The 22,683-nt window shown below is 50.8% G+C and overlaps 1 protein-coding gene and 1 long non-coding RNA gene across 3 annotated transcripts; both read left to right on the top strand.

The window, feature by feature from the left end:
- Positions 1-1,337: 1,337 nt before the first annotated feature.
- On the top strand, positions 1,338-4,184 carry LOC132071664 (uncharacterized). Of its 2 annotated transcripts, none has more exons than XR_009418168.1 (4): positions 1,338-1,385; positions 1,775-1,872; positions 2,658-2,794; positions 3,642-4,184. It is a non-coding gene; the product is annotated as an uncharacterized LOC132071664 (long non-coding RNA). The 2 variants fall into 2 exon arrangements; XR_009418167.1 differs by having other exon boundaries at positions 1,348-1,575.
- Positions 4,185-16,662: 12,478 nt separating this feature from the next.
- GDF7 (growth differentiation factor 7) lies at positions 16,663-20,383 on the top strand. The gene is made up of 2 exons (XM_059469340.1): positions 16,663-16,990; positions 19,461-20,383. Exons 1-2 carry the CDS (start codon positions 16,663-16,665, stop codon positions 20,381-20,383), a joined length of 1,251 nt encoding a protein of 416 aa, XP_059325323.1.
- The last annotated feature ends 2,300 nt before the right edge of the window (positions 20,384-22,683 follow it).

The following is a 22,683-nucleotide window of genomic DNA, read 5'->3' as shown; positions in this document are numbered from 1 at the left end:
GTGGAAATAATCACCCAATTTTCCCACAAGGTTAGGGCAGGGTCTTTGTTCAGATGGTGACTGTGAAGAGTGAACCTCTGCCTCAAAGGTGGACACAGATCAAACCTGTCAGTAGAAAACTAACATGCCAATAGAGCTATCTGCAGGAGCTAAGCATCAATTTTCCTCTTTGAAAAGCAAGTTCCCAGAATACTTGAAGTTTGATTCCCATGTTGCTTTGGATGGTACACAGAAAGTTTCTTCCACTTAACCAGTTTTTTTACTCAATTATCCACTGGAAACCTGCAGGGGAAAGCCTATAGGAGAATGTGTTGTCAACAAGGGTTCTATTATCATTACATTACAAAGACCCCATATTGCCAGAGTTTCATACCTCCTTGATGTTTCTTGCAGGCAGCTCCTCCAGGCACTGACTCTTCCTTGCCCTCACAGCAGCCACTGACTCCAGTTCCCTCAGCCACCCAATCCACTCTTTTATAACACTCTGCTGACTGGCTGCAGCTGCGGCCTGTTAACATCAGGCCTGCTCCTAATCCTTAGTAATTGGCTCAGCTGCAACTCTTTAGGGGGTAGGATTACATTCTATACTTCCTTTATTTACTTATATTCTATCCTCCTACAATTCCCCCTTTTTCTTTTAATTACAGAGTTGCAGCATTTCTAGAAGGACATATTCAAATAAATTAACATTATCACACATTCATATATTTCATTTAGAACTAAGAGTTACACAAATGTTCAAACAACATATCATAGTACAAATACATCTATTTCAAAACGTTAGATCAGTTTTGCAGCTTTTCTCAGTTTGCAAAGTACTTATCTTCAAAACCTTTTATAGTCATATTTAACGAACATTAATAGCTGTAATTGATATATTTTACCAATAGTTTAGTATTCAAGTCCTTCTCCCTGAATCCACAGGGTCATATAGTCAAATCCTGTTTCCCCAAATCCATGGGGGTTATATAGTTTAGTAGTTGAGTCCTTTTTCCCAAATCACATCAGGGTCACCATTTGTTATCATTATATTACAACTGTTCTTTTACATTACATTGCAAGGGTTCCATATTGCCAGAGTTTTGTACCTCCCTAACGTTTCTCGCAGGCAGCTCCTCCAGGCACTGACTCTTCCTTGTCCTCACAGCAGCCACTGACTCCAGTTCCCCTCAGCCACCCAATCCACTCTTTTATAACACTCTGCTGACTGGCTGCAGCTGCGGCCTGTTAACATCAGGCCTGCTCCTAATCCTTAGTAATTGGCTCAGCTGCAACTCTTTAGGGGGTAAGATTACTTTTTATACTACCTTTATTTACTTATGTTCTATCCCCCTACAAGAATGTCCAAAGAATCTGAGAACCAATACCAATAATAATCATCACTTGTAAACTTACATTTTCTTACCTACTACTTGGGTTACCCTCAGCTATTTCTCTCTTTTTCATGGTCCCTTATGCCTCAGTTAAATTCTTTATGAGCAAAGGAAAGACAAAGAAACTCTCTGAAGTTTCAGGACTATTTTCTTTGGGATTTGTGGCTTTTTTTCCTGCCTCTTAGCTCTGCAGTACTGACTGGTATAGTACATTGCTTGACTTACTTTTATCCATTCTTTTTCTGTTTTTCTTTTCTTTCCATACCCTTAACAAACTCAATCAGCATATTCATGCAGTCTGTATTTACTAGCCTAATTTATGCATAACCTCTATAGTAAAACTATTAATTAATTTGCATAGAATGACTGCCTAAATAGAAATGCATGTTCTTTTACTGCAGGTATGTGTGGTACTGTACTAGACCCTCTGTGGTTTCTGCATAAATGAGGCAAGGCCAAAGATGACTGCTCCAAGTGAGAGAAGATACTCCAAGAAAAGGTAAGTCTGATTTCTGTCAAAAGCTTCTAGGAAGTGAAAGAAAAGAATGAGTGGGAGACAAGCAGTTAAGCTCAATAGGAGGTTGAAGGAGGTTTTTGTTGTCTTCCAGATGTCTGAGCATTAGGAAGTATCCATGTAAGAGGAACTCATGCTGAAAATGGTATTGTCCAGGAAGGCTAAGATATCTCTCCTAACACAGAGGTGATGGAGAAGCCAGGTTTTAAACAAAGAGTTTGTGGGGAGAGCACATAACCTCTTTAACTAGAGGTGTTGCTGTTTCATGAGTCAAGCGTCTGTTTCTGGTTTTACTACCACCACCATAAGAAATCTTTTAGCTGTCATTTCACAGAATCAAAAGGAAAATTAGTTATTCTTAGAACTCAAAACTCAGATACCTACTATAAGTAAATCCCAACTGCAATACAATATCCTTATAAATGTAATGATTTTGGGACACCTTTTAAACATTTGGGTTCAGCAGTATGGTTCTGCTGGTCTGGGATACCCTACTACATAACTATTTTATGGCTTGTGTCCTGAGCTGACTTTTTGATAACCTTGGTTTTTCACACTGACATAGTCTAGGTCTCCACTTTGCCCAGTGCTTATCACTTTGTGCTATGAAACAAGAATATTTTCCCTCAGAGCTGCTATGTCCAGCACTGGTAGGGCTTTCAGAGCAAAGGGCTCCTGAGGCTCAGCAGCAGCTGGGAAATGAGTTTATATAATTTCCCCCCACTTCTTTCTTCCCTTCCACGACCAATATTTCTACTCTCCTTCCACAGTACCTCTGCTCTTCTAACTGCTGACAACACACAAGAGCAGGAACTGCAGGTGTTTTCTTCAACACAAGGAAAAGCACTGAAAAGGAGTGGAAAAGGGTTGGAGGTGGTTCTTGTGCTTGTGAGTCAGCTCTTACCAGGTGAGGTGGGCATCCCTTGCCACCCTGCACTGCTCTCTCATCAAACCTCTGTCCTCAAGTGTCACAGATCAGGGACACCTGGCTTTGAAACCCCCTCCCAAATCCTGCTCTCAGACGCTTGGCACAGGCCCATGGTGTGTGGGTATTACAGTCCCAGTGCTCAGACACTCAGCTGAGAGTGTTTAGGCTCAGGGACAGCATATCAGTTTTGTTCGCCTCTGATCCGTTTTCTGTCCACTAGAGAGCACTCAAATACCACCTATGGACACGGGACGGGCACTGGTGCTGACTGCAGTCCCCAGCTGAGTCTCATCGGGCTGGTTTTGCATGCAGCAGAGTTAATTTTCTTCATAGCATCTGCTAAACCGTGGCACTCCCCCTTTGGGAGCCCGCTGCCCACCCCTGTTTGGCACCATTCACTCACACACACAATCCCACCAGCTCCAGGGTAACCCTCAGCTTGTGCTCACAACCAGTTACACTGGGATTTTCTACAGAGCTAAAGTCAGTCAGAGATGTGTTTGCACTTAGGACTGATGTCTGTATTTACTTTTGATAAGCAAATAGTTAACTTACACTGACACACTGCCCAGAGGGGTTTTCTCAGCCACCAGCCTCACCAGGGGACTTAGTGGTATGAAAAAGGGGAATAATTGCCACCTGTGCTCGAGGACTGCTCACCAGCCATCTCCAGCAGGCACTGAGGTCCCACAAAGGGTTAAAGCAAGGAAGAAAAACCTCTCAGAGCCTGTTAGAATATTGACTGATTTGTGGCTGGGGTCTGTTCATTCTGTTCAATGTGAATGGACTGCAGCCCTACAGTTTAATCCCTCTCTGTTCTTCACAGGGGCACGGGGAGATGAAGGGTCTCCATCAGGGTCAAGGTGTGACCCCATGAACTCATCCCAGGGTCATGTCTGTCTCCTGTACACTGAGCAGGGACCAGCTCCTGCAGCACTGCATCCCTGCCTGGGTGTGATTCTTGGCAGCTCATGGATTTGCTTTTCATCTCCTCAAAGCAGCAGGAGAACAACAGTGGGTTTATAAGCCCAGAGGAAATTGTCCACCAAGTTTTGAATCCCTGGCAGAGGACTCTAGCTGTAATCATGGCAGGATGAGGGGAAATCAGAGCCCTGCTTAGGGTATAGTAAATAAAATGTGGGGGAAAAAGCAAGGGCAAATGAACATATTTAAAAACAAAATAAATCAGCTATGGAAACACAATTTAAAAGCTGAACATGGATTTTTTTTCCAGCCTTGATTTGGGAGAGATGCAATATAATTTCATTACTGAAAAAGGCTGTGCTAAGAGTCCAGTGAGATGATCACTCACTTATCACTCCTAACACTATTTGTTTTCAGATGACAATTACAAAACCCAGATGTGAACCACTAGGAGATTTTATATTAGGACTGGGCTTCTCAGTGAGTTTCAAAGGTAGCCAAAATGGTAGATTTAAAGTTCACTCTTGTTATATGATGTGGTAAGGTTGTTGATAGCCTGTCATGGCAGTCTTTTAATCTACACACCTCCTAAACTCAGTATAGATTTATTCTGGAGAGAAAGGAGCAGAGTTATAGAGCTGTTATTCATTATGCCTCATGCTTTCCTCCCTACTTTAAACATTTAACCTGTAATATGATGAGCCACATGTCAGGAATAATCTAGTATAAACCATAGGTAATCCCTGCTGAAAGATAAGCCTGGCTCTTGACCTGCTGCAGCCCTGGAATTAAAATTCCACCTCTCTTAAATTTGGGGGTACTAGGTAAATCATGGATCAGTTTCATGGTAGCCAGTGAGGAAGAAAAGATGAGATTTCCTGGTTTCCCTTAGTTTAATAAAACCAAACCCTAAAATGCAGAAAGTTGTCTCTATTATTCAAAAACCACATCTACAGTAGAGAGATACAGTGATTTTAATTTTTTTTTCCCCCAAAGAAACCATACGTTTTGGGTAGTTAAGTCTTTGCATAGCAGCAATGGAAAGTATTTCCCCAGTCCAGGAAAAGTGAAGGAACAGTCAATAACTGCACAAGTTTCCACCTAAATATGTTGCCAAGATTTTCAAGTCTGTCTTCACCACACACCTGACCGAAGCCCAAGGATTTTACCATCACTTCCCTCATTCCCACCAAATAAGCTCTGGAGGTGTTTATGTTTGTGCTAAGTTATTTAGTTGGAGATGAGCAAGAGCCCAAGGCCTGCTTGGTTTTGGTGTTGGCTCCTGGTTGCTCATTACCGTGTGAAAGTGTGGAAATGACTCCCTGTATGCAGATTCCTGACTGTGTAAGGAAGTGTAAAGGCTGAGAGTGATGGAGACCCAGGCTTCTCTGCTAAGCTGCCCACCAGGGCACAGTGTGAGCCATCCTGGTCAGAGCTGGCCAGGTTTTGTTCCTGGATTTCGTTTTAAAATTAGGAAACATTTCAGGGTCATTGTTGAAACAATTGCTCCATTTTTTATGAGTGATTCTGGACCTAACTGAAATTCTCCCAAAAGGAAAAATTTCAACTTTTGGAATTAGCAAGCAAAACAAAAAGGGCTGGGAGGTGAAGGGGTGTTAGTATGTTATTCTTCAGCACCTCTTCCTAAAAAGGTGTGTGCCATTGCTCTGTCAGTTGCTCCCTGTATCTGCCAGTCTCTGTGGCTGCTCCCCACTGAAAAACACTGCAGTGACTCAATGACCCATTTTAACCAAGCACAACACAGGAGGGAATGGCTGGACAAATTTCAGCTCCTCCAACCACTGTAAAAACCTGGCAGCTCAGTAGGTGAGAGGCCAGGATTTGTGTCCCTCTAAGGGAAAAGCTGAGGCATAAACTCAGCAGATACCTGTTTGATTTGGCTCACCAGCCACTTCTCATATACTCCAATGTGATGGAAATAAAATACAAGTACAATGCAGGCTTTTTGGTAAACTGAGTCTCATTGGTTCTGCTGCATTTTTTTCAATCCAAGATAACTAGTTTGGCAGATGCCATGAGAGCCAATTCAATGGCCCAACCTTTTCTAGGTGACAGCAAGCCAGGACAGAGTGACTCAGTTGTCCAAGGAGATCTGCAAGATGCCTTTGTCTCAAAGCACCATCAGTACAACCCATCTCATCAACCAGCCATTCATACACAGCTGGAGTAGGAAGGTGAGCATCTTTCCAGGGCATTGCTGTTTCTTTCAGGAGCTGAGTTTAGCCCACAGATACTTTACAACAAGCATTTTGAGTCAGATGCTCTGATGCTTACCTAGAAAGTGGCGAACAGATTCTGGGTAATATGGACATGGTATTTACATTCATGGGTTTTTAATTAAGATATTTGTGGCTGCAATTGTAAAGGTGTTATGAAGCAGTAACTACTTGCTTATCTAGTGTCACACAGGGAGATTATTCTTGCTTTAAATTAGATTTTGACCTGCACAGCATCTTGCCCTGTGCTGATCTGGTAGACTGACTTTGTAGTCAATAGACAAAAGGAAAACTTCTGATCCAAGGAATGGCACAGCTGATGTGTGTCTAACAAATCTCATGTTGTAGATCAAGTGAAATAAATCTATCCTAAATACTTTATCACATTCCTTCAAAACAGTGAACACTAAAGTGGCCCTCCGTGGGTGTTGGAGGTTTTAGAGAAGTGGGTGATTGTGCTTCAGAACAACAGAGGGAAAAATGTCCCCAGAAAGAGCTGTAGCCTTTTAGGGTACAGTGGTGTAGCAAACATTTTGGATATTTTTCTCATGAGTCAAGTTTTCAGTTTTCTCTAGTGCAAGAAGCAACCACCACGTGGTGAGAGAAACAATCATCCTGAGGAGAATGGAAATGAAGTCTCCTTGGGAGAGCACATTGTTCAAGCTGGTCCTACAACCAGCTGTTTTTATTCCTCGTTCATACGATGGAGCCTAAGCTGGAATCAGTCACTGGGGCATTCAAAGCTACAATTACAAAACCAGAATGGTAATTGCTACCTGAGCATTGCACAGTCAGGGGAAGTGGTCTGGGCAGTGCTGAACTGGGAAGTATTTTCACTGGGAAATGCAGGAACTGAAAAAAAAGGCTGTTTGCATGGAAGGTGCTCTTCCCTTCTGACACTCCGCCAGGAACATCCATTCCAGTCCTGTGCAAGGTTGTAAATACAACTTTAGTATTTCCTCAGTCCTTTTCCCAAGCTGCCCACAACAGCAGTCAGGGACTTGTTGCAAAAGAGAGGGCAAAACTAAGGTGGGAAGGAGTGTGGCTGCCCCAGGATCCCTGCCAGCCCTTCCCAAGGCAGTGTTCTTCACTGCTCTTGCTGCAGCTTCTCAGCTCCCCACCAAATACCATGGACCCAGACATTTCTTCCAACAAGCAAAGCCACTGTTTCTTGGCTGGCTAAGGTGCAGCCCAGCCATGCTGGAATCAGCTTTTGAAGGAATGAAGGCAGTGCCACAGACAATCCTGACAATGACCTAGGTTTTCTATACACAAGCCTGTCAGCTACCCCGCCCTGATCTCCAGGGTCTCCAGTGTTTCATTTACACAATAAAACTAATAATGCCAGGGAGCCAGCTCAGCATTGTCACAGAGTTATGAGGGTCTCTGGTGTGTTTTTGGACTCAGACCCTGATGAAGAGTTCCTGGAGCAGGCTGGGGACCTTTCTCAGCTGACAGCTTGTACATCACCATCAGTCTTGGAGATGATGGGAGTTTATCCATGTGGACATAGGCTGATCCACAGCACGTGACCCTGGTACCAATGAGTGTTCCTACCAACATTTCATGTACATGTATAGATGTGGCCCAAGTGGCTACCTCTACTTGCACAATTATGTCTGCCTGAAGAGCTCATGAGCTTTTATATTCATAACCTGTCTTATAAATATTGTATCCACAAACCAGTACTGTACAGAGGAAAAAACTGTGGAGAAGATTCAGAGGAAAAAGCTGCAGAGAAGATTCAGATCTGGGTTCATTTGCAGTTTCCACATTGGTAATTCATCAAGGCCCAGGAAAACCTTTAACTATCCTTGTGCCTTTGACTCTTATGAAAACTGTCAGCCAAGACTGAATCTGCATGCAGGGTGAGGCCCCACAGAAAGGACAGAAGCAGAATTTAACATCTCCATGTTCCAAGTGTGAAGTGCTGGTTAGAAAATCAGCAGCTGCCTTCCCAACAATTATTTAATTTAATTTAATTTAATTTCATTTCATACAGGACTCAGTCATATTAAGTATTTTGAGCTGTACTTTTCTTCTGGACACAGATGAAGGAGCCCAGAATGGCATATTTTGACTTACTAACCTTGAGATCAATGTGTGAACCACAGAAATAAGCAGAGCTCCCTGGACACTGCTGAAGTGACCCGCACACAGTGCTGTGCTCTTCAAGGATTTCTTTAGTACCAGAAAGTCCCATTTTATTTTATTTTTTTCCTAAAAAATTACTAAATTCTGATGATCTTTTTAAAAGGTCACGTGCTCAGGTGCTAAAATAAGTACCTGGGGTTTCTCTGCAGGATACTCAGGACTCACAGAATCATTTAGGTCTATAGACCTTAGGAAAAGGTCTATAGACATCGTGCTGGTCAAGGAGGCAGAAGGTTAGAAGCCCCCCCTCTTTTCTGAGGCAGCAGCTGGAGGTCTGGATGTCTCAGGTAGCACCATATATTCACATTAAAGAATCTGGTATTGTCTCAGGTGCCTGAACCTGTGCATAAGTGTTCTGGTGGGTAAGGACAGACAAGTGGGCAAGGCAAAGCAAGTGTGTTGCCTGCATTAAATATAAATCATAGAATCATAAAAAAGCCTGGGTTGGAAGGGACCTTAAATATGATCTTGTTCTCCCCCCCTACTGTCATGGGCAGGGACACTTTCCACCACCAGGTCAGGTTGCTCAGGGTCCCATCCAACCTGACCTTGAACACTTCCAGGGACAGGACATCCACAGCTTCTCTGGGCAACCTGTGGCTGTGCCTCACCACCCTCAAGTAAATAATTTCTTCCTATCATCAAATCTAAATCTCTCTTCTTGTAGTTTAAAACTATTCCCCTTGTCCTGTCTCTGTCTACACATATAAAAAATGGCTCTGTTTATTTTCTGTAAGCCCCCTGTAAGTACTGTAAGGCTGCAGTGAGGTGCCCCCAGAGCCTTCTCCAGCCTGAACAGCCCCAGCTCTCTCAGCCAGTCTGCATAGGAGAGGTGCTCCACCCCTAGGATCCTCTTTGTGTCCTACTATAAATAACAGGTCTGTGCCTTTCTTATTGAGGCACAAACAGATGCTACCCAAATACTGATGTCAGCCTACACCAGCTTGTCTGCAGAGAGCTGAGACAGGCAGTTGTGAACACACAATCAAGGTCATGCCCAACAGGGCACTTGACATTCCACACTGATGTGTGTCACCAGCTCCATCCATACAGCTGTCCCTGTCCAGAGGCATGCCTTTAGCTTTAGTGGGAAAACTAAATAAATCTGCAGGGGCTGCAGGATGTAATACATTGCACACATCTCCTTTTATTGCATTTACCAATGGAAAGATACATAGGCAGAAAGCTTGTTCTATGTTACACCTCAAAACTTTGCAAAGGACCCTTCCTTAAGCAATATGTGATTTCCTCTTTGTATGAACTTGGTGACTGTTTGAGACAGAGTCTCAAATGTGAAATAAAATGCAACTTCACCTGACATACCCATGGTAAAAACTTTAACACCTGATCCTGCAACTCACACTCAAGTCTGTCTAATGCAGAGCAGAGAGAAAAAGGGGTGTGCCCACAAAATGTGTTCCCATTTGCCGCCAGTTTTCCATCTCCCCTCTTTTTACACAGGACACACTTGTGCTGGGTTGCTTTATGAGTATTTCGCAGCCTGCGCGGAGAGAAACCGGAGTGGGTGCCTTCCGAACTGCGAGTGCCTTCCACATCCCACCCGCGCCTCGGAAAGCGCCTTCCGCGGAGCCGCAGTGCTATGAATCCCTTCTCCAGGAGATGGTGCTCCTGCCCTGGGAGAGCCCTTCCCAGGAATGCCCGCTTCCAGAGGATGCTCGGTCCCAGCGCGGCCCCCGGCCCCTCTGCTGAGCTGGGACGGGGCGATGGCTCCGTGGGATGCGTTCTCTTCCGAGCTTCTCATGCTGCTCGGCAGCTGAAGGAGAAAGAGGCACACAGCATGGATTTTTGTTTAGAAAAAGTTGGAAAAGGCAAGATGGAAAAGGAAAGCAGAAATGGTGGGCTTAAAGTGCAGAACTGAGTAGGAGACCAGGAGGTATCAGTGGTAAGAATTGTTTTGTGAGCTGCTCAGTTTGCCCCATGGCGTGTGCTGGTGTCTGTGGGGCCCCTCAGGTGAGATCCATCTCTCCTGTGGGGCCAAAGCCCCCACATGTGTCATGGAAGGACATGCTGCCCTGGCAGGGAGGTCAGGGACAAGCTTTGATGGGAGTGATGCAGACCATGCAAAGCTGCAATCAAACACAACTTTTCACCACATCTTTCCCCCCACCCACACACCCACCTTTCTCCATTCTTCTTCCTCCTCCTCACAGCCCAGCACAGCAGCAGGCGCAGAGGAGTGCTGGGCTGGGGCTGAGGGTGGCAGGTCTGCTCTGGCCATCTGCACACCTCAGCCAACCCCCAGGGCTTGGTGGTGTCCCCAGTAACTGTCCAGGAAACCAGATTTGCCAGAATTTAGTTCCATTTGTCAGGCCTGTGGCAGAAAATAAAAGCATGGGATTAGAACACTGAAGTGAATGAGAGAAAAAAGGTAACAACAATACCAAAGGATAGGAGGATAACTTAAAGGAGGAAGAAAAAACCCCAGTCACCTTCCTTCCATGTCTATAGTGGTGAACAGCTGCACAGAAAGTTATGAGTGAGGTAACTGGGGTTATTATTTGAGTTATGACCCATAACTGGAGTTGGTGGTAAGACTTTGCATTGCAATGGAAAGCAAAGAACTTGGTTTGGTATGGAGGAATTCTGTCTGAAATGGCAGAGAAGTGAGCCTGACACAGCAGTCATGAGCAGCACTGGCTGGAAGGGATGGGGAGAGGGCAGAGAAGGAGTCTCCCAGGAGGAGGTGGGAGCTGGAAAGATCAGGGTGAGGTACTCTGTTCCTTTCCTGGTGTTCCCTTAGGTATCTGCTGGCAAATACTCTCCCAGCCAGGTGTCCCCTTCTCCTTCCTGATGCGCCCAGATCTCAGGAGCCTTGACAAAGGGACTGGGAGCTGTAGGACAAGAAACTGGGGAGGATGTGATGTGGGAAACTGATGAGAGAAAAAAAGACTAAGTGGAGGTGAAAGGATTTAATACGTAAGAATAAGGAATCATGGAGCAGAGCTTGAGGAGAGCTGTAGGACGGTGCTTCCCCTTGTAGCATGTTCATCCAGGGGTGGGAGGAGACAGCTCACAGCTTTCTTGACCTCTGTGGCAGCTATCTCAGCTGGGCTCTGTGTTCATGCTGCAGGAGCTGCTTTCTGGAGGTACTGCTCTCCCTCCAGGAACTAGTAATGGGAAGAAGGTGGTTAGTTAGACTGAAAAGGAACCCAAAATGAAGTGAATCCCACCCCTTCCAACCAGATGCTGGCCTAGACTACCACCATGAGGACACTTGTGGTGAGTCATCACCATGATCCAGCATCTGTGACTGGTGCATTGACAAATTACTTGCTGACTCTGCACTTTTCAAAAAGCAGAGTCAGCTTTTAAAATTTGTTTTAATTGACTGAGTGCTCAGTTGTGTTTTGACTCACTATTTTCAGGTGGCTCATGCCAGACCCTGTCAACCAGATGCTGAATAGGACAATTTTCCCTGAGGGGATATTGGAAAGCTTTTTTCAAGAAGCTTTTTTGTTTCCAGAAGGATTGAACTCTCCACAAAGCATTTCCTGTCCCCTAGGTAGAGCTCAGTGCTCAAACTGCTCAAATAGAAAGTGAAGTGAGACAAGCTCAGCTTTAGGCAGCCAGACTGAGCTGACGTCAGGTCTCTGGGCCTGAAGCAAAGCAGCCTACGGGGTCCTTGAATCCATCTGATGTTTCATGCATGGGGTTTGTACCTTGATTTGTCTTATCTTCCCTGGCTATCCCTGAGCAGACAATCAGAAAGAATTCAGCTTGGCCTCAGTTTAAGTAAGTTTTGGAAGGAGTTGCTGGAAGATTTGGAAAGAAAACGCTGCTGTTGCTTAGCTACTTGCTGAGCTGGCCCTGCCATCACTTGTAGCCATCTCGCTAGAAGACATTTGTTAAGTGAAGCCCCAAGAGGCTTCTTGTGTGGTCACTACATGAAAACACACTCTTCCAAATAGCCACTGGCATCAATGGTTTGATCACTGAACTTGCTCAAGACTTGAAAATCTGATGGAGCCCCTCTGGCTCAGCTAACAGCTGCAAACACCTCCAGTTTTGAGGTGTGGAGGGGGTTTGTCACTGCAGCTTATTTCTATTCCATCAGAAAGGGCTGATAACAGGGAAGGTGCAGAGCTCTGGGAATGTAGCTGAGACATGAGGCACATAGTTATTCCTTGAAGATTTCCCTTCTGCCTCAGTTTCCTACTTTGGGAAGTGGTCTTCCATGCCTGTTGTGGTTCTAATTAAATCAAATTCCCTCCTGTGCTGAAGAGCATCAGTAGGGTAGCCCTTCTGCCAGGCTGGGCTCTTGCCCACAGCTGTTCAAGAGCAGGTAGCCATGGCAGGGTGATTCACTGTGACCAGGACTCAACCCCTGAGCATGGAGATGATCCAGTGCTCCACACACAAAGATACCCAGCTGCCATGGGCAATGCAGAAGGACAAAGAAAGTGCTGGGCACAAAAATAGGGAGCTCAGGAAGGGAGACTGCAACAGAGGGGACAAGCCCAAGTGTCAGCCAGGCAGGAATGATTTCTATCTGACTCTGAAGCAACCACCATGCAAAAAATGTTCTGAGTAAGAAAACTGGCTTAGTGAGAAGACTGTCCCCTTCTTTTCAGAAATCTGACCAGAAGGGTCTATTGGTCAAGGAAGGGAGAGACTGTGGTGGGACCGGGTGCAAGATGTCTCAGGAGTCAGGATCCCTCCTGGGCATACAGCCAGTGGCTTCATGTTCCTTGGGACTGGTTCTTAGGGAAAAAATAGAGGCAAATGTGGCCCTTCATTTTAGGTTTTGGCACATTTCTGATTTAATACTCTGTGAACAGGGTGTCAGGACAGTCTCAAAACTGTGTTTTCAGCCCATGATGGAGATACTCAGAGGATTTTTAAGTGTAAAAGCAAAGAGAGATGGAGCAAGTGAGCAGGGCTGGAGCCAGGATCAGCCCGTTGGTTGAGGGGCCCCATGGGCAGGAGCACATTGCTGTGCCCACAGCAGTGGGGAGTGCCCTTAGGAGGAACCAGTCTATTTACTGGTGAAGCTGAACGGACAGAAAATCTCCCTCAGTTATGTGGGTGTTTTTTTCTGTATAAACTTGCTAATTGAGTTGTAAAATAAAACTGCAGCCTTTCCTCTCCAATTTCTGCTGCTGCAGCAGCGTGCTAATTTGGGTTTGGAAGGGGGCTGGTAGAAAGTGGCTTTTTGCCAGGGTGAAATTATGCACAAAAGTTTTGCAGTGGGAGAGAAGGGAGCCCATCCCCAGCACAGGGAAGGACTGGGGGCAGGAGCTGCTGTGCTGCTGTGCAGGGCTCGGGAGGCTTGGGAAGGTCCTGCAGCTGGTCTGGGCTGGGCTGATGGAAATTCAAGAAAGCCCAAAAGGGTTTAAATGAGGCTGCAATGGAGAACAGATGGGAAAATCAGTGCCTGTGCATCTCGATAGATGCTGTGTGGTTGGGAGGATGAGCTGTGGGGTTTCACATCTTCCCTCTGGCTCAGCTGGGCAGGATTTGCTGCTTGGGTTGGGGTACCTGTGTGTGTGTGTGTGTGTGTGTGTGTGTGTGTGTGTGTGTTCATGTGCCTTCTGGTGCTCACAGGCATGTGTCCATGTCACTGGGGTTGTGTGGGGGTCTGTGTGCCTGTGTCTGGGTCTCCATACAGACAATGAGCACAGGGATCTGCCTCTTGTCACCCAGCAGCACAAGACTGTCATGGGGACAGCTGCACACAGGGACAAGGATGGTGTGGTGCAAATTGATGCACAGGAACCCCTTGCTCAGCTCTACCAGCTCACAGCAGGCAGGGATTTGGCCCTGGTGCCCACACTGGGGGCTGAGAAAAGGACTAGTCTGTGGGCAAAAAAAGTTGTGGGGGAAGAACAATCAGGAGGCACAGCTGTTTGTGGCATCAATGTAACTTTAATTTTTGAAACATACAGATCAAAAATGCAGTGACAGTGACAGTTCCAGTCCCAGGGAATTTAGTGGAGCTTGGGGTTCCACAGTTGTGGGGTGGGAACATGCACCCCAACCTGCAGGAGGATGTGCAGACTTTGGAGCTTGAGGCTGAAGGGTTGTAGGACTGGGGCCCACACTCACCATTTTTGTCCCTTTCATGTTTCCCATAAAACTGACTGTGTGAAATGGTTCCAGGCAGGATGCTCCAGAAACCATTGCAAGAAGCCTGTAGGTTTATGGATAGACTTGTCTGCCCATTGAACAGTCCTTCTCATCCCGCCATCCTTCCATCCTTTTGCTGACCCTTTTGGTCCCTTCCTTGGACAGCACTGAGTGCTGCCATGTGCTGCAGTGAGAGCATCAGGAGCACAGTTTGGAGCCTGGGGCTGCTCTTTGAGGTGGGATTAAGTGGGACAGGACCAGACAGTGCTTTTCAGCATTCCCATCTTTGGGAAGAGATGCCCTGAGCCGTGCTGCCATGTTCTAGTTCTGGGAGGGCTCCTGAGTGGAGCCTCAGCACCCTGGCCAGGGGGGAGTGAGGCCTCAGGGCTGGGAGGTCTTGTCAGATGGTTTTTTAAAATGACCTTTACTATCTGAACAGCATCAGGCTGGATTTAAAAAGGGGCTGACAGAAGAATAACAGTTAATGAAGCTTTCCTCTGCGAGCCCTTCCCCTGCCTCCTGCCCCAGCTGGGTTAGGCTCCCGGGGGTCACTAGCTGCTGGGGAGGGGGTGGTGTGTGCAAGGCCCCGTGTGAACACACTGGGTGTGCAAATGCCATGCAAGCCATGCCAACCCCATGGGCAGGCTGTGCAAGCCCTGTGCAAAGGCTGTGCAGACTCCACAAGTGCTGTGCAAGGTGTGCAAATGGCTTCAGGCCTGGCCATTCAGCGTGCATGGGACAAGAATTTGTTGGGGTGGGGTTTTCTTGGGATGGTGTCCTGGGAATGCCGTCCGTGCCTCTGCACAGTGTGTGTGTACATACCGAGCAAAGCCGCTGGTTGGCATTAGAAACCTGCTCACAATGCGGTGACAGGACACCTGTAAAATTACAGCAGAAAGAAATCCAAGAGGCTGCAGTGACAAATGCTCGTGAGAAGCGATTGTTTCGGGGGGGAGAAGAAAAAAAAAAGCCATGTTTGTTTTGGCGAAACACCTACATTCCTTCAAATAAATCATCGCAGCGCTTGTTTTTGTATTTGTGGAGAAATCGCAACAGACATAACCAGGGACTTAAGAGACTTGAAATAACATCCTAGTAAATACCCCACTTTGTTATTTTAATCGAGACCCAAGGAAACATCTGAATTTTACCAAGGAAACCCTCCGCGCGAGGGAAAACATCAGCCCGCAGCCCGGCTGGGTCTTTGTTTTGCTCCGGTGTCGGACTCCCGAGGCGGAATTACCGGGGCCGATGGAGGCTCGGGGCAGCCCGGGGCATCTCGGAGCGGTGCGGGGGGAGCCCGGGGCCCCGGGGCCGCCCCACAGCGGGTCGCTCCGGTTCCCCCCGGCCGCTCCCGGCCCGGGCCCGCCGCCGGCATCACCTCCGCGGGTCAGTGTCGGGGAAAAGGGGTCTGCCCGAAACATGGGGTGCGGTTCCTCCGTTCGAAACAGAGCCGGGACAGCCCCATCTCCAGTGTAGGACCGGGACCCCCGCCCCAGTACGGGGCGCTGAGTGACCCGCTCCAATACGGGGAGAAGTTTCCCGGTGCAGTCTTTGGTGGTCTCCCGGTCAGTCCCCGCTCCGACATTTGACGCCTGCAAACAGAGGTGGTGGTGCCCCCCAACCTCCCGCCATCCGAACTGGGGTCACCTTCCAAAGTCAAACACAGCCAGGCTGTGGGTGACGCCTTGGCACGGGGCTGTGGGACGCAGCTCCCCCCGCCAAACGAGGGGTGCGGGTGCCCCCACCAGGTGCTGACCCGGAGCCTTGAGGGGTCTCTCAGCTGCCGGGGGACATGGGCGGGATCCGATGGAGGATCCGGGGGTCTCTCACCTGCCGGGGCGGGCGGGGCGAGGTCCAGAGGGGATCCGGGGGATCTCTCACCTGATGGGACAGACGGGGCGGAGCCCGAGGGGGTGACCGGGGTGTCTCTCACCTGCCGGGGCGGGCGGAGCGGAGCCAGAGGGGGGGTCCGGGGGTGTCTCTCACCTGCCGGGGCGGGCAGAGCGGAGCCAGAGGGGGGTCCGGGGGTGTCTCTCACCTGCCGGGACAGGCGGAGCGGAGCCCGAGGGGGTGACCGGGGTGTCTCTCACCTGCCGGGGCGGGCGGAGCGGAGCCAGAGGGGTGACCAGGGGGTCCCTCACCTGCCGGGACAGGCAGGGCGGAGCCAGAGGGGGTCCGGGGGTGTCTCTCACCTGCCGGGGCGGGCGGAGCGGAGCCAGAGGGGGGTCCGGGGGTGTCTCTCACCTGCCGGGGCGGGCGGGGCGGGCGCGGGCGGCGCTCGGGCGGGGAGGGGCGAGCGGCCGGCAGGGGGCGCCCCCGGGCGGCGGGCGGCCGCGGCCGCGGCGGTGGCGGCGGCGGCGGCGGCGGCGGCGAAGACGATGTTCAAAAGCGGGCGGGGAGCGGCGGCGGCAGCAGCTCCGCGCCGAGCCCCGGGCCGCCGCCATGCGCCTCCGCGCCGCCGCCGCCGCCCTCTGCCTCTGCCTGCTGGGCGCCTGCCGCCTTCGCCGCGGGCTGGAGGCCGCCGCCGTGCGCGGCCCGTCGGCGGCCGCTCCCCAGCGACCCTCGGCAGCCGCGCCTTCCTCCGCCTCCTCCTCCTCCGCCGCCGCCGCCTCCCCCTTCTCCTCCCCGCCGCGGAGGGACGGGGCTCTCCGCAACGGCACGGTGGTGCCGCATCATTACATGGTGGCCCTGTACCAGCGCCTGGCCGCCCGCCGCGCCCCCGGCCGCCGCGCCGACACCGTGACGGGCTTCGCGGAGCGGGCGCGCAGCGGTGAGTGCGGGGCAGCCGCGGCCCGACCGCCCCGCCGGGACTCCGCCGTCGGGCGGGAGAGAAGTCGATGCTTGGGCTTCGGAATACGCTTGGGAATGGGGATGCTGCTTGGGGATGGAGACAGTGCACGGGTGTGGGGATCGGGCTCCTGTGTGCCTGTGGGGATGGATACACGGGGTTGTGCATCACTCTGAGCGTGAGTTTCGGGACGTGGTGGCACACGGAGAGGATGCTCGCATGTTGGTCCGAGCACGGGGCTGTGCCCAGGATAGGATTGTGCGTTGGTTGGGGAATGGTGTGGGATTGTGCGCTGGTTTCCGGACGGGGTGGTTGCAGGGGATGGGGCTTCACGGGATAGGGGCTGCGCATCCCGGTTGTTTAACGGGAACGAAGCCGTGCGCGAATCTGAGCGTGGCACTGGGGGCGAGGACAGGGCTGGGAGTGGGGTTGTGCGTGAGCATACGGTGAGGAGGGTTGACGATGGGGACAGCAAAAGGTTTGTGCCTGGCACCGGTGAAGGGGTTTGCCGGCGGAGATGAGCGTGGCGCAGAGCGGGGCTCTGGGGTGGCGGTGGGGTTGCACACGCAGTCGGTGTCGAGGATGGCGCTTGGTGCTGGGGATGCGGTTCGGGACGGGGCGAGCGGCGGTGCGGGGCTCTCGGGACCTGCCAGCACCTGATGCGGGGCCGGGCCGTGCGGCGCACTTTGAGAGCAGCTTCTCCGCGCCGCATCCCCCGTCCTGCCAGAGCCTTTGCAGCCCGAAAAACTCCGCGGGGCACCGCGACGGGCCGGGCCGGGCCAGGGAGGGAGCGCAGCCGCGGTGTCCTGGGGAGTGCTCGGTCCCGGGCGGCCGCGGGCTCCGGAGCGACTGGGTTAGCAATTTCTGCAGGGAGCGACTCCGCTAACGCCGCCGGCTGAGCTCGGCATCGCGGTCCCCTTCCCTCTCTTCGCCCTCTTTTGCCCTCTTCAAACCCGCAAATCTAATAATAATAATCAAATGCACATACGCACCTAATAATAAACTTTTAACAAATACATGTATATATGTACTTCGCGCCCTGCCGGCCAAGTTCGCACGGCTGCGGGGGAAAAAAATAATACATTCCTGATCGAATAAAATGAAAAGGCAAACTGAAAAGCAGCGCCAGCCGCACCCCGTCCCTGTCGCTGGAGGGAGAGCCCCCCCAGTCCCATTCCCATTCCCGCACCCCACAGCCCCATTCCCACACCCAGAAGGGGCCGTATCCTGCCGGCAGCCTTTGCGGGAAGAGGTTTACTGGAAGCTGATGGGGAAACGTCGGGGGAGCGAGGCGGGACCGAGAGGAGGATGCTCCGGTGGGAGGGTGGGCAGTGCTCAGCTTGTGAGTCCTGGGCGAAAGCTGAGCACAGGTCCTGGGAAATTTCAGCGCAAAACGAAACCAGATGAACTCTTCAAAGGGATCTCCTTATCTGCTCTTATCTGCTTCTCATAGGAATTTTAGATCTGCTTTTCAAATAGTAATTTTAATAACCATAATGAATAATAATGGTACCGTTAATGATAATAATAGCAGCAGCAGCAGCCAATGACGGGGAGAAACAGTTTCTTTCCCCCGGCGGGCGGTGCAGGCTGTGCCCAGCGGCGCTGCGGGGCGGGGGGGTCAGGCAGGCCCTGCCGCAGCGGGTCGGGGCGCTCCGGGCACAGCAGAGATGTGTGCAGCATGCCCAGGTCAGGTTTCTCGTTAACGAGGGAGAAAACAAAAAAAACAACCCTCCCAGGACTCAATTCACCTCTTCTTCCCAGCACCGCCTCCTTTGGTGCTTCTTTTTAAATTCACATTGGGTATATTTATTCAGTGCCAGAAACTGCACAAGTCTGTGTCAGGTCTTTGGATGCACTAAAAGTAGCGCCGAACTGAGGCTGGGCTCACTTTCAGCCGCTGTGGGTGCCTCTGTCAGACCTGTGTGCCTGTGCCTGTCTGCGAGGGGAAAGTGGAATTTTTAACGGCATGTGTATGTGAGTGACACTTGGGGCAGAAGAAATAGGTGACAAACTGCCAATTGGGGGTGGTAATGTGCTGCACGGGTTCAGGTGTGGCTTCCGTGCCAAAAGAGAATAGTGGTGCATCTGGGGTCACTGGAACACCTGAGAGGAAGCAGAGAAGCCTCCTCAGGATGTGGAGAAGAGTGCTGATGAGAAGCCAATTGTTTGAATTGATTCCTCCCTCCCTCTGTACCTTGTCCTTCCCATTTGTTTTCGGTGCCCCCAGGCAGAGTGACACTCCTGGATGCAGGACACACAGCCTGTGTTCCGCTGGGATGCTCAGGAAGCCGTGCTGCACAGCGACATCTCCCCCATTACCTCTGCGTCCCTTGCACCTCCCTAATGAGAGCTTGGCTTTGGCTTGCTGATATTGAAATATTTTTTCCTTTTTTTTTTTTTTTTTTTTTTTTTTTTTTTTTTTTTTTTCTCTCTGTGTTATCTCTTCCAGATGCCTCCCCGTCGGCCTCGGAGCAGCGGTACTTCTTTGACATCTCCAGCCTGCCTGAGGCAGAGGAGGTGACGGGCGCGGAGCTGCGGATCCTGCGCTCGGTGCCCGAGAACCGGAGCCTGGCGCTGTCCCCCGAGGGCTCCTTCCACCGCCTCCTGCTCGCCGCCTGCCCCGCCCGGGACGGCGAGGAGCCCCGGCTGCTGGACTCCCGAGCCGCGGACCTTCTGGACGCGGGCTCCTCCCGATGGGAGGTGTTTGATGTGCGGGAGGCCTTGCGGGCCCGGAGGGAGAGCTCGGCCTCGGGGCAGCTGCTGTGCTTCCAGCTGCGGGTGGTGTCGGACGGCTCGGGGCAGGCGCTGCCCCCCCGGCAGCTGGGCTTCGGCAAGCCCCGGCCGCAGCCCCACGAGCGGGCCCTGCTCGTGGCCTTCTCCCGCACGCAGAGGAAGGAGAACCTCTTCAAGGAGATCCGGGATAAGATCAAGGCCCTGGGCAGCCCCCCCTTCCTGGAGCCCCCCGATCCCGGGCAGGAGGCGTTCCTGAGGCGCAGGAAGAGGAGGACCACCATTGCGGCCCGCTCCGGGGGCAGAGGCCACGGCAAGAAGGCCAAGACGCGCTGCAGCAGGAAGCCCCTGCACGTGAACTTCAAGGAGCTGGGCTGGGATGACTGGATCATCGCCCCCCTGGATTACGAGGCCTACCACTGCGAGGGGGTCTGCGACTTCCCGCTGCGCTCCCACCTGGAGCCCACCAACCACGCCATCATCCAGACCCTGATGAACTCCATGGACCCCGAGTCCACGCCCCCGAGCTGCTGCGTGCCCTCCAAGCTCAGCCCCATCAGCATCCTCTACATTGACTCTGGGAACAACGTGGTTTACAAACAGTACGAGGACATGGTCGTGGAGACGTGTGGCTGCAGGTAGCAATTTCTGCAGCTCTCCCTATCCCTCCTGGCCTTGCTCAGCAGCCCTGCTCATTTTATATATATATATAAATATAAATATATATATATATATAAAATATATATATATAGATATATACACACATACACATTTTGGTGTGTGCCTTCCCAAAAGCCAAGCTCAGAGCAGGTGTCCCCTGTCTTCCTTGGGCCACCCTGGCCATGACCCCAGGAGGGATGGGGGTGTCCCTCTGAGACTGAGGCTGCCACCATCTCTGTGCCTTGGGAGTGTCTCCCCAGCCTCTGAGCTCTGCCTGATACACTTGGTTTGCCTGAGTGGAGCTGACAACTTCTTTCCCAAAGGTTTTGGAAAATGTCTAGCCAAAATTGTCTTGGCCAGAATGATGACCTGGGGTGGGGGGGGGGGTTGGAGTGGTGTCTGCAGCAGAGGGATCAGGCCAGCATCACCCTCTGGCTGTGGCAGTGGGATGGAGGTGAGGTAGGAATGCTCTTTTCTTGAGTCAAATGAGTTTTTCTGGCAGTCTTCAAATTGCTGCCCTGAGTTTCCTGGTGGAAAAATAAGGGATCCCTGGGGGAAGGCAGGAGGTGGAGAACCTGTGGCTGTCGTGGGCTGTAATCACTTGGTGCAGGCCTTTTTGCAGTGGGGAGAGGCTTGTGAGTCTGCTGGCAGAGACAGGAAAGAGGGAGAACCAGAGGCTAAAAGAGTCAGGTGTGAAGCAGAGTTTGTGCTCTTACAAAGATGGGAGTGGCCCTGGGAGGCTTTAGCTGGGGCTGCCTCCACTCCACATGGTCGGAAGTGCTGGCTTTGCTGTCTGTGTCTTGCAGGAGGTACTGGTGGGTGAGTCCCCTCCCTTTCCTGCACAAAACTGTGTTTCCAAGGCATACTGGGAGCCCAGCATCAGGCCTGCAAGTCACACAGCCATCCTGAGCCTGTCTGGAGAGAAACAAAGGTTCCAGGTTCCCTAGGGAAGAGCCATTTCACTCGGGTTCTTTTCTTTCCAAATAATCACTATAAAAGCTCCACCCTGTCTTCCTTTGGCATCGATTTCCCAGGGAGCTGTGTCCCTCCCTGGAGTGCTGGCTGCTCCCTGCTCCATTAAGGGAGCTGGATCCTCCAGGAACAGATCTTTTCCATGCAGAGGGCTGAGTGCTACCCTCAGGGACTGCTATGCTAAGTGGGCTGCTTTGACATGTGCTGAAAGGGTTTCAGTAACTCAGGAGCTGAGTTAATAAATGACCTTTAAACCAGAGAAGCTCTTCATCCATGCCAGGGTGTGCTTTGGATGCTGGCAGGCTTTTCTGCTGCACCTCAGTGGGTTTTGGTACCAAACTTTGGCTTTGCTGGGTGGCTTGGCTTAGACCAGAGATGTATTTGCACAGATTTTGTGTTTGATGGTTTGTTTTTCTCTTGTGGCCAGGGTGTTGGTGTGTAAGCATCAGTGCTTATTAGTGATGGCAGTTTGCTTTTGGAGGAGGTAAATCCCTGCTGGAAGCATAAATCCAGTTGTCCTCCATGGCAGGGGTGTTCTGCTGGGAGGGCTGAGCCTGGCCAGGGCAGAGAGGGGGTTACCTCAAAGAACTCTGCTGAGATCCAATTGATTTCAAAGATCAGAAAAGCCTTGGTGAGGTTCAACAGCCCCTTCCCCCCAAGTGCATCAGTAGGAGGTGAATGTGTCCATGGAAAACAGTGACAGATCCACTGAGATAACCCCCAGCCTCCCTCCATCCCTGCCCACAGAGCCTGCTCTGCACCCTCAGGCTGGGGCTGGTGGCAGCTCAGGGGAGAAAGTGTGGCACCCATAAGTCTCATGTACCCCCTTGACACCTGCAGAGCTCCTCTGGCCTTACATCCATGCATCCAAGAGGAAAACCCATGTCCCTACCTCAGCTTGCATGTAAATATATGCTAATGATGTGCCTGCCTCCAGGGCTCCAGGGGGATGCTGAGAGATGGAGATGGGGGGAAGAGGAAAGATCAGGTCCATGCCATGGGTTTTCTCCCTGTCAGCATTTGGGGAGGTCCCTGAGTGGGTGAGGAGGGGTCAGCACGAGGGTTTGTGGATTTCCTCCTCCCTTTGGCTTCAGCACAGCTGGCTGGGGAAGGAGGTTGGCACAGCAGTGCTTGAGCTGCCAGATTCCACATCAGTTATAAAGTTACCAAGCTTTGGAAGTACCTAATTTTTCAATTGCCTTTGGTTGTTTGATAGTTTTTCTCACTGCTGAGACAATTTTTTAAAAATGTTTTTGTTTCCTTTACCCCCTCCCCTTCCTCCAAATATTTGTGGTGAGGGTTCATGGGCA

Source organism: Ammospiza nelsoni, chromosome 3 (genome assembly GCF_027579445.1).
Source record: "Ammospiza nelsoni isolate bAmmNel1 chromosome 3, bAmmNel1.pri, whole genome shotgun sequence".
Taxonomy (NCBI): domain Eukaryota; kingdom Metazoa; phylum Chordata; class Aves; order Passeriformes; family Passerellidae; genus Ammospiza; species Ammospiza nelsoni.
This window is presented reverse-complemented; position numbering and strand designations above follow the sequence as displayed.

Bases quoted from the DNA above. Each gene is read 5' to 3' on its own strand.
- GDF7 (XM_059469340.1), top strand. From the start codon at position 16,663: ATGCGCCTCCGCGCCGCCGCCGCCGCCCTCTGCCTCTGCCTGCTGGGC. The intron at 16,991-19,460 runs GTGAGTGCGGGG...TATCTCTTCCAG, and splicing joins CGCGGAGCGGGCGCGCAGCG to ATGCCTCCCCGTCGGCCTCG.